Genomic DNA, 12,098 nt, shown 5'->3' on the forward strand with positions numbered 1-12,098 from the left:
TACCGAGTATGTTTGTTTACAAGAATACGATTATATGTGCGTATTGTTGTGTTGCTCGAGTTATTGGTGTATACAAAATATAGGGAAATCATGCCAAAATTTTTATAAACCATCAAATTGATGCACCTTGTTTAAATGGTTTCATAATATAGATATATCATTCAAATCCTATTTTGATTATGGTAATCATGTCGAGTATAAAGAAAGTGTGTGATAGTTAAAAAATGTTTGAATTTAAATAAATGACACTTATAAAATAAAATAAAATAATTTTACAGTTCTAAATATATAAAAACATATTATTTTTTATATAAAATAGTAATAATTTAAATTTTGTAAATAATTAGAAATTTAATTTATTTAATGTAAAATATGAATAAGATGAATAAAGGGGACAACGAGACCTACGAACAATGAGTTTTAATGTTAAAATGAATGTGTGAGAATAAATTTGTTAATATTATGTGTATATGACATGTGGATATCCAGGATTTTTGATGAGGCGATGAATATTATGAAAATAACAAATGTGGATTGTCCCAAGTAAAACCATCGAAACATGCTGAGAAAGCCGGATAAAAAATGATAAAAAAAAAAAAAAAAACGTGTCAGAAAGTTGTCAAAAGCTGAGAACACCTGCTATGTATGTATGCATGCATCGGCCCGTGAGTTGAAGAATTTTAGCGCAATTCGAATATGGCCAAAGCATGTGCGTGGATCACGATGGAATGCACATTGAACACCAAATCCAGTTTATTATAATTTGATTTATTATTACACTCGATTCCGACGATATGGTGATTAGATAAGTCTAGTATACTTATTTCTCGAAATAAATTTTGGTTGAATCAAGAAATTTAAGCTAGTCGATAATCTAATTTAAGGAAGTGGACGAGTCAATTATTCCGTATTGGAATTAGTGTTTCAAAGCAATAAACCACAAGTTAGCCCATCTCAACTATATTAGTACCATTCAAGCCTGACTGAGCACACGCTTGCATCCAGGCTTGTGAACGAGGTCATGAACACCTCGATTTCAATTTTCTTGTGATCGTTGTTTTTATTATTACCTTATATAAGCAAAAACATTATATGACAATTGCCAAATGAAGTAAACACCGTCAGCAAAGAAAATTCAAGATGAATGTAAAAATTAAAAAAAACGACTATCGACTCGATTTTATCCGATATTCTGCCACACTAAATTTTGTCATTTCCGAGTTGGATCTTATCAAAATAAGCGTGTTGATGTAATATTTATATCTAATTTTTCACAGGACACGCAAGTCCGAATATATTTTCGAGTTTAAAAGACTTATCAAAGCCAACGTCCACGCAATTTGTCATCAAGTTAACTTGTAAAAATCCAATGTTTACATCAGGTCTGCCGTCCTGGAACCAATGCGCAACAGCCACGAAAGTTTCAAGTAGAAAAGGCTGCACAAATCCAAGAAATTACAAATAATGGAGGAAAGTTTCAGTAAGTTTCACAAGATGTGAATATACATATATTTAGAAATGGAAATTAGTGGGTAGACTTTGGTGATACTTCACTAGTTTAAAATGGATATACTCTATGAACCCATTTGTCCACTTATCACACCATGCAAATATCCTGCTGACATCATTCCTTTCTTCAGCAAATCTTGCTGTTTACACTGTTATATGAAGAGAGCTAATTTCCCTTATTTTTCATCCACCGATAACAAGAAAATGCCAGTGAAAGATCTTTTTCTTTCTGCAATTTTTCAGGTGGTCTTTGATAAGTTGTTCTCAGGTCTGATATTCGTGTTCGCCCATTGGGATAGGATTCACGTGAAGCTCAAGAATTGGAGCCAAAGGTTGTCGTCTATTCAAGCACAGATCAAAGATGACGCAGGGGAGACGCAGTGGCTTCGCAGTGCCATAGATTTGGCTGGCGAGGTGACTAACTTATTGGATGAGATGGCATCGTTTCCAGGGTCGGAGGATCTCAAGGAGACTACGAGAAAGGTACTTTTGAAAATAAGCTCATAAACATGATTAATATCGATAAGATCATGCTCGGAATTGGTGTTTGCAATTGTTGACGCGATCACCTAGAAAACTTGTAGGAAGAGGGTCATAAATAGAGGATCTGAAACAGATAGCATTCGTTCCTAGCTCTAAGGAAATATATTTGTAGCCATAAGATCGAAAAACCTTGCACGCATAGTATTTGGCCAGCATTTATAGAAACTTGCGCGAAGCGACGACGAGAAACAACTAGTTGTTTACCAAGAGATAGCTTCGACTTAATTGACTTTGTTCACCAGCGGCAGGTAAGTAAAATTATTTTGCTTCTGCATTTGTTAACTATCTAAGAATCGATATATTTTTTACGTGAGTCTGGTTTTTGTTTGTATCTGTAGATACTTGCATATGAATGTCTTCCTAGCATTGGAAGTACATATGGAACACAAGAAGAGGAAGATAACATAAAACTTCCTCGTACGTACCGGGGGAAATCAAGTAAGTGGAAGAAAAAGTATCGTCCAAGGAAGTTGTACCAGCGGAAATCAATCAAGTGGAAGAAGAAGCATCCCCCAAAACACAAGAAAAAAGTAAGAACTATTAACAAGTCAGTGGGGGTTAGTTCATCGACAGCAACCAAGGAGAACCATGATCAGTTAATCTATTCCTTGGTCAACCCTTTGGCATCCCGCATTGCAGCTTTGATGTCACAGAGAAAGACAGATTATTGCAGGGAAATTTATCAGGAGAAAACTCCACCTCAAACGCATGAGCACATTCATGAAGAACAATCCTCTTCCCTACATAAAGGGGAAGGCATGAAAAAATCAGTGGAGTTAAATATCCAGCCAACAACGTCAGCAACACTGGATTCTACCTTGGGGAAGGTTACAGAATTACAGACTTGCATGGAAAGAAGGTTTGTAGAGCTGGAGAAGATGCTTCGCCGTGTTCTCAGTTGCATTGAGAAGCGAGATGCGTCCCCAATTTGTGCACAGAACCGCAAAAGACAACGTGCCCCTAAGCTTCCACCAGCAAAGAGACGAAAGACAAAAGGTCCTGAAGTGGCTAAGCATCCATCTCCACCAGGGTCCAATGTACCTTCCACTCCTGTTGTTGACGCCACAAGCAACACTCCTACCCTGTTTTTTTGTTCTTTCGTATTGTGATAGTAAATATCTAACCTCATGCTAACATAGTTACAACAGCCTTCTAATTAAATGAATAAATTGATAGGGTGTTCAATTCAGTCATTCCTGGTATCCCAACTCTCTCACCACTTGGTGAGACAAAGATTAAAATAGATGGGCTGCAAGTCAATTGTTGACTTTGTAGAAAATATTTGCAAATTTTATGTGACAAAAATAAAGTCAATAGTTGACATTGTAAAAAGCTAAATAAACTTTCTTAACATAAATAAAGTGTGAATGTAATCAGCAAATCTTATATCTGGTGATTCAATCGTCTGTATTTGTTTTGATTACAATAAAACTCATCTGCGTCTTCCCAACATGCTTAATTAAGTATGCAGATAACTAGTTGTGGTTCACTTTTTACCAACCAACATAGAACCAAGAAGAAGACATCCGCTGAAGAGGCTGCATAGCTAGCTATGCGCTCAAATGATCAGAGTTGAATGTATCTTAGCCAGAAGGTGGATGGTGATCTTGCAGAATGAACCTACCTTAGTTAGGCCAACAGATCTGCAAACCAGTTGAGGCGGTGTCCAGCAAACAAAAAGATCCGGAAGAGCCAGATAATGTTTTTAACATGTAGTTTATTGTCTTATTCTGATGACTAGTTTCGTCATACAACTATTTATACAATAATTAGGACCAAAGCCGAAAGAGTTGAAAACCAAGTGCATGGGTTGAGAGGATTTATCAGAAGATCATTAGAATAATAGGTTAGAAAAGAAAATGGCCGATAAATACATAATCCCTTTACTTCAGAATCCAGATTCAAATAACTTCAAAGCTTCAGTTTACATTAACCTTAGAATCAATCACTCATATGTGAGATGAACATACTACATTAGTTGAGCAACATCTTTACTTATAAATACTAAAGAATATGTCTGTAGGACAATCCGTGTGATGGTAGAAAGAGTTTCGACATAATACCAGAGAGCGGTTGTCTTTAAGCGTATAATTGTTGAAGCATGGTTGTCTTGGATGTAATTCTTAACTGCTAGTACTAACGGTTGAGTACAGTAATTTCCTAACAATGGTTTAGATTATAGAAATGAGATCTTCTCAATTTCCCCATGCAATGATTACTTTAAGCCTAGCTTAAAACTAGTATGATAAGATGGATGTTGATGATGTTCAAGATTATTAATGGATTCCTAACCAAAGGGAAGAACAGATGACAATAAGAATTACACCTTCAAATTGCAATGTTAATATTTTGATCCATTTTACAACCATATTCAATATGGCATGAGTTCTAACCAAACTGAAGCTCAAAATAATTCACTTTTTCGATCTTCAAGCAGGGTTTTGACAAGACTAGAAATTCAAACTCGAGCTTAAATGTTATAAAGGGAATGGTATTAGACTTGGCTCATTTTATCTGCATCCCTGTCTGTAAGTTATGATTTCTTCCCCATAAACTATGATCGTAATGTAAATAAATATACATCGCAGAAGAATATTAATTCTTTGGCCAGATACGGTTTTCAAAAATCCGATACATTTGCCAACCATCCCAAATTAACCAGCATCTAGGAGTATAAGCAATTATATTCAAAAGCATTAAAAAAATAAGATATTAAAGTTCATGGGATTCAATAAAAAATATTTATTAACTTACAAAATGTAACAACATCGAGAAATCTTATTACATGTACAAAGAAAGCAAACCGATGCTTTAAGCTGCAGGCTGAGCTTTACAAGCCATAGCAAACTGGAAGATAAAAAGACTCGATTCCTTCTCCACAACAAAGTTAATGGTAATTGTGTAAGGAACACCGAAAAGATGAAATATACAAAGGACAGCTGACCGTTAATAAAACGACCACATCATCCCATTTGATTCTATTCACGGGGTTGTATTCCGATCCAACGTGCATAATCCACCCACCTGCCATTTTAGAGTGTGAAAAACCTGAAATGAAAGTAAATAGAGAGATATATTCACTTTTTAGTACAAAAATCTTACATCAATGATCCTAAAAAGGTATTTCCAGTTCGAACAACAAAACAGATTGCACCAAGAATGAGCTTCTGCTGGTGCAGTAAAGGTTCTAAGATACGTTGTTCGATTACCCCAGCAAGTATTTGGTACCTATACAGAAAAAAATGCAGATTAATGAACCAATTGGATAAAATTTCAGCAGTGCAGCGACGATGTAAATGCTACATAATTTGTAAATAAGCAGAATATATGCGATAAAAGAAAAGTAGTCTATGGCAGAGAAACAAAGGAATAACCAGAATGCCAATTTTAACCATAGCTTGCTAATTTGCACACATCTGTTCAATGAAGTTTTCAATTGGTGACTTTAGGGAGATGAAATCTTTGATTTTTTTTGCAATTAAAATCTATTAATGAATTAGAAACTTGTAGATCAGGACATAAATTGCATATGTACTTAAGCCCCTCATAGCTAGCCAAACAAAAGCTAAATATGTTCCTTGTGATCATGTATTGATTGTATAAAAAGGAGAAATGACAATTCTAATGCAAGAAAAAAAAAGCATGTAAAGCGGACATTACTGAGCACACAAACACCTTCAGGAAACATAGTCATGCAACAATAATCACATATAAATGTGTACCTCAGGTTGCTTGATACTGCCATATAGACACCATAAGCAACACTTGTCGATAGAATAGGCACGTCTTCGGATTCACCGGCATAAGACTTATCAATAAACTTCCGCGTAGCAATCAACAGATTTGTTATGCCTGTGCCCACCTGTAAAACGGACATCATGAGGACATTCTAATCAACATTTTCCTCCAACAGTATATTCCAGACCGCAATTATACAAGACCAAGTCAGAGGCAAGAGTCATGGAAGCAAACATCAGGGGAAATTATTTGGAAGCAAGAATCATGAAATAATACAGGTCGATTAAAGAATGCTTTAGGGAAACCTGTTACACAATTTAACAAGTAATATTTGCTAGTTAAGGTCATACGTAAAGACATGCACTCAAACAATTGGCGAATGAGATACTCAGTAAAAACTGTTCGAAGACGGCTCGTTAAATAGCCCTGTTTATCTTTCAATGTACTTCTTTCCATCCCTTAATAAAGTTAATACTACCATTATACCAATCAACTAGAATTTTTTCATGATTTGTCTTCTGTTCTTAGCCTGTTATAAGCCACCATTAAGCCTATAGAAAGCTCACACAGATCCACGGTAAGGTAGTTAACTCATAACTCCATAGCTTCGTCAGTCCATATAGGATATCTTCACCCGATTTAGAACACTAATTTCGGTATTTAATGTACGATAAGGGTATCAAAGTAAGTAAAACATAAAGAAGTTAAGAGTATTTTTGTATTGAGGTAGTTGAATAATGGATTTCAAATCCATTTGACTTGTTTGGATGAATAAAGTTTGATTGAAATTCACTCTGATTTGATTCAGGCGTATTTATTAACAATTGCAATGGATTTCAAATTAACCCAAAATAGTTTTCATTTGAAATTCATTGTCAAATCAAATTCCTCAGAGTTAAATACATCCATCCAAAAGCAATCATAGTGAGTTGACGTAGTACCAGAGACGCGCCAGTTCCGACTACAAAAAGCTTCCCCCCATTTCTCTGAACAACAGATGAGAACAGACAGTCAAACTCAATGAGTAGAACGATGATCGAAATAATGTTGAATAAGTAAATTACTCACCACTATTGCTCCTATTCTTTGTAAAAATGAATAAGATGTTCCTGCTAAGGCAACCTGCAGCGGCACCCAATTTTGTTTAATAAATATATTTTATGGTTTTTTTCGCATTGAAACCCGAACTTTACATATATAATATATATTAAAAAGATTAATGACAACTATTTAAACATTACCTGGAATGCATTATCCGGGCACCCGTAAAAGAATTTATTGAGACCTCCTGCAGTGATGGCTAGAGGTGGTCGGAGAGAAACAGTAGGAGCAGGTAGCCAAACAAGCATGAAATCTGCAATAATGGCCATTACCTGAACACAGATTATCAGAAAATATTGAAAACAAAAAAGGCAACAAAATTATAATCATATGAAGTACTGAGACAAAGATAAATGAATACTCTGTCCAAAAGAAAAAAAGCAATATTATGACTTTCTGGGAAAGATCAAGATTGTAAGCTGAACCAAAACTGCAAGTCGAGCGCTAATTAAACAATTTTATATCTTTCAGGTTGGCCGGTATAACCATACCAAAAAGTGATCATTTGGCCATTTACTCAGCAGAGATTAATAGGATACCACACAAAGCAATGTATCCAAGTGAAAAGACCAAATATGTATTATCTTTCCAAGTTAGGCATCAGAAAACACAAGAACATTTAGAAATATTCTGGTCAAGGATACTCCCTATACACTGTTTTTTTCATCAAATTCAAGTAATATCTGTATTCTTCCCAGAATCCTAAATTAAGTGTACAGAAAACAGTAAACTCCACATTTCCTGCTCATATATCCATATCATGGGAAACTTTATCCAGTCAGAAGCAAACCCAGTTGGTCCATTGTTTCTTTACACACGCACAACCCATTCCCCGCAACACTACCGTGCTTAGGGGAGTTGCTATACATAAAATACGGGTTGTACCAGTTGATAAGAGAAAAAGATACCCACTAATAGTTTTTTTCCTCTCAATTCCTTTAATTTAGAAATCCAAACAGAAGATGAGCAACTAATGTCAAGATGAATAGCCCGTGATTAAGCTCAATTCCACGCGTCAGGATCAAAAGCTAATAAACATTCATTTAATGCGTACCATCACGACAAACTAAAAATATAACACCCCAACCGATCCTGTTGCATTTGATCACAGGCAGTAGAATTTTATACACCCGTCCTATTCCAAAACTAAAAATTCAAGCACCATTTGCCTCAGAAGATTTTAGTCGGTAAACCTGGTACATCATCATGTCCCTTGGGAACAACAGGATGATTTAATAAGAATTTTGAAATTTAATGAGCATATTTTCCAGAACCGCTCAAAATAAAATAATGTGAAAACAAGTATACCACATCAGCAAAGACGAAATCCAGCTCCTTGGTAAACTTTTCTCGACGCCTTTCCAGCTCTGCAGCAGTCTGGAGAACAGACACAAATATGATCACATGCTCTAATTGCATGATGATGCAAGATCTACCAAATGCTTCAGCATGACAAGCTCTGAGGACGACATGGAAATAATCATAAAAAAGGCTGTGTAACTGACTATAAGAAACGGTTAAACATGATAACTTAGCAACCACGAAGCCCAACTTCAAAGGTGCCCTTTACATATGATCAAACCTGCAAAGGCTAAAGAGAAAACTCCCCATTCATTTCAACATTGGATTGAAAAATAGATCCTCGGAGCTTGCGATTTGAAGCATTTCACCATTCAAAGCCACAAGTTTCAGTAACTATTAGTTTTTCAATAGCTTCTTTACACATAGAACCAGTGGCTGATCCGAAAATTTAGGCAAGATTTAATGGAAATGACTTAATTTATCTTTTGACAAAACGTAGATTTTTCTGAAGATTACACTTGAAATGCTAACACCTTGTTGGTTCCATCCATGGTTCGCCGGAACGGTTGCGGTGCTTGGAACAGCAACTACCGTTCCAGTTCCAATGTTATGTTGCGGAACGGTTGCGGAACGCTTGTATAAAAAAATTAATAAATTCAAAAAATTGGTAAAAAAATTTAAATATAAATTACATCATACTAAAAAATAAAATATATGAAGTTATTACAAATTAATATATCAATACAAAACTATTTTATAATAATAGCACAATAAGAAATACACACTAAAAATTATAACATAACAAAGCTAATACCATAAAGAGTGACGCGGAGGAGCGAAATCATTGTTATATTCTTCATCAGTATCTCGTAGATTAAATTGATTTCGAACATTTGGATATTAACGTGATTGTCCATAGGGATACTGATTAGATTGAGAGGACGAAAGATCATTAGAATGGATATTGACGTGATCTGCCCAACACGTGCAATGGCGCGAGATTTGGCGCATATGCGCGCCACATTCTGCCGAAAAACTCATTTTTAACTTCCGAATTAGCAAAAGTGGTCAACATGAAAGTTGTAGCCCTATATGTTTTCTGGCATCTCCAATTAGCCTCATGTCATTTGAAGGTCTGAGTAAAAAATTATGCTCATTTTCCTAACATGTGTCAGTGCAAGAACAACGATACACACGACACACTTCGGGCCACTTTTGGCTCGTCTTCCCTAATGATTTGAACAAAACTCCAAACATGAAAGTTATAACCTTATATCTTATCTTTTTAATGGAAGTGGCCTCACAACAATTGAATCAATATACAAGACATTATACTAAAAATCACAATTACTGCCACATTTCCCGTTCCGCTTCTTCGTTCCGTTCCGCATCGCCGTTTAATCGCCGCTAAAAAGTCGAAGAACAGCGCTACAAAACAATCACCTCTTTGCCCTGGAACTTTGGAACGGCGGTCACCGTTCCCGTTCCGCAACTGCCGTTCCGACCGCTTAACGGCCGTTCCGGCGAACCATGGTTCCATCTGCCCTTGTACAATAGACAAAAACTCATTAGGCCATCCTCTAGTACCAAAGTAACAGCTATTTCCTAGACCGATCAAGCATAAAAGTGAAAGATTTTGTAACGAAACCTCATAACTAAATCTACGAAGAAAACACAATTTTCGACCAAGTTTAAGGAAAATTAGCAACCTTGGTAAATATCCCAACACCACATTCAATGGCTACTTTAGTCAAGAAAAGATCATCTGCAAGCAATCTTTCCTTAAACCCTCCAAACCTGAGCAACCAGCCGAACAAAGGAGATTTCTCGAGCTCGAAAAACCGATACACTATGGAACCCGGAACTTTCCCTGCTTCGATGGCGGCTGCTAAGTCCTTGGGAATGCTATCCAATGACCTTCCCACTTCAACCAAGGCCATGATAGCCTCCGCCTTGTTCCTCTTTCCTGCATCTCCCTCGCTACCTCCATCTCTGCCACCACCAGAGCCTCCACTTCCGCCCCCGCCCTCATCTCCTCCTCCGTCGCCACCAGAGAAGGAGACGAATGAATGGTCACGTGGACTATGACGGGATTTGAGTTTTAGTGAAAAAGTAGAGGTAGCCAATAATGGATGAGTGATGGAACACGGAGACCAGTGGCGGTGATTTCTGCTTCTTGGGGTCGGAGAAACGATGATTTGGGTTGCGAGGCGAGAAAAGGAGGCGCTTGCCATGATGTTGGCGGCGAGAGAAAACGGCGGCAGCCCCCTCCTGGTGATATTTTGGTGCCAAATCGGTTGAGAGGGTGGCAGTTTTTGTGGTGTCCGAAAAGGTGAGAGGTCTTAGCTGTTCAAAGTGAGCGTACTACAAAAGTGAGGAGCAAATTCATACAATGATTAAGATACTCTACACTTTACCCTCGTCAAAAATTAAAATATTATTGGTCACAAAAAAAACTATTATAATATCTCTAAAATATATACACACACAATTGATAGTCTGTTAAGTTGAAATTGAGTCACGATCCACAATTAGTGATCGAGGAAGATGGACCAAACTACTCAAAAAATACGAACAATTAGGCAGAATGATAAAAAAAAAAAAAAAAAAAAAAAAGAAGTTAGGTCCTGGGTCCAACTCATCGATAAATTCAAAATTACTGCAAAAAATCTCTTTGCCAATTTTATGTATTTTAGCTAATTTATGTCGCATGTTCCAGTAGATTTTTCTTTGTTTCCTTCAAGTTTTGTCATATTTTTTTAGCTTTTATTTCAATTTATTTGTAAAATATTATGATCTCAATCCATAATAGCACAATTAACTTGGTTGTTCATCAATTTTTTCATTCAATTTCTTAAGTTAAATTCCTTGTTTTTCTTGACTTACGGATGAATTTAAAACTGACGACCGATTCGAGATTTACAACACCTGTTTTTCTTTTAGAACTCGGATTTCAGATTTGGCACAATTTCGTGCCAACACACCAGCAAATTTTCGTAATAAACAATTTGGAACATCCGATGGGACCAAAGATGCCTCCAAAACGTACTGAGAAGCGTGAAAGGATTCTCCAGTCATATGAGAAGAACCCAATTTTTACAAGGAGAAGATATCGATGTTGGAGGAAGATCAATTGAGTTACAAGAGGATCAGACTATGAAAGAATTAATTTCATCATTTTCTATTGGTCAGGAAGTTACGGTTAATCTTGTGATGTCAATGAAGAAAGGTATATGCAGTGAACTCAAATAGATGACTAATGTCGGCCAATATCTTTTTCAATACTATGGCAGACTTTAGGAAAGAGATGAGAGATTAATGGACGAGGCCGTCAAAAGATGAAAACATACCTCATGAGTCTGAAAGCAAGCAAGCCAATGGATCAAGGTCAAGGATCATAATATTCTCAAGCAGTGAAGTTCGTTGCTTTGTTGTATCACCGGTTCTTTTGTCCAATACTCCACCACACCTGAGGGAAGAGAGGAAAGCGACAGAAAGCCAGCATGGGTTGCGTAATAGAGGAAAAAAACTTGTGATGCAGACATATAAGGTTACCAATTCATGTTCTCAATTAGGAGCTGATGATGATCTTATCAGTCATGGAGTGTCTACAAAGAATGCAAGAGAGCATTCTCGGGAGGCAAGTTTACCCCACATCCCCTTGGACCAGCACAATCATTCAATGAATTAAAAAGGAGAAAAAGTCTGTGAACGTGGATTTCATTTTTCTGTGGACTTTGATTGATGAACAATGATTATAATCAAATTTGAGCAAAAAAATGTACAACCAAGGAATAAGATTAAGGAATATTGGGCACCCCATAACACCATTTATGAATTGAAAATTATGGTGAATGAAATTCCAAAACAAGTTACAATAAGGGGATGATACGTAGAAGATCAAG

General features: G+C 36.4%; 2 protein-coding genes across 2 annotated transcripts; one reads left to right on the plus strand and one right to left on the minus strand.

Annotated features, from left to right (window-relative positions):
- The first annotated feature begins 1,314 nt into the window (after nt 1-1,314).
- Nucleotides 1,315-3,241, plus strand: LOC142526366 (uncharacterized). Its single transcript, XM_075630705.1, has 2 exons — nt 1,315-1,992; nt 2,391-3,241. Exons 1-2 carry the CDS (start codon nt 1,564-1,566, stop codon nt 3,159-3,161), a joined length of 1,200 nt encoding a protein of 399 aa, XP_075486820.1. The 5' UTR covers nt 1,315-1,563; the 3' UTR covers nt 3,162-3,241.
- Nucleotides 3,242-4,762: 1,521 nt separating this feature from the next.
- On the minus strand, nt 4,763-10,583 carry LOC142526367 (protein RETICULATA-RELATED 4, chloroplastic-like). The gene is made up of 8 exons (XM_075630706.1): nt 9,903-10,583; nt 8,200-8,268; nt 7,032-7,163; nt 6,859-6,912; nt 6,732-6,776; nt 5,775-5,914; nt 5,155-5,280; nt 4,763-5,076 (listed from the first exon to the last, which is right to left on the minus strand). Exons 1-8 carry the CDS (start codon nt 10,425-10,427, stop codon nt 5,031-5,033), a joined length of 1,137 nt encoding a protein of 378 aa, XP_075486821.1. The 5' UTR covers nt 10,428-10,583; the 3' UTR covers nt 4,763-5,030.
- Nucleotides 10,584-12,098: the final 1,515 nt, after the last annotated feature.

Source organism: Primulina tabacum, chromosome 15 (genome assembly GCF_025594145.1).
Source record: "Primulina tabacum isolate GXHZ01 chromosome 15, ASM2559414v2, whole genome shotgun sequence".
NCBI lineage: Eukaryota > Viridiplantae > Streptophyta > Magnoliopsida > Lamiales > Gesneriaceae > Primulina > Primulina tabacum.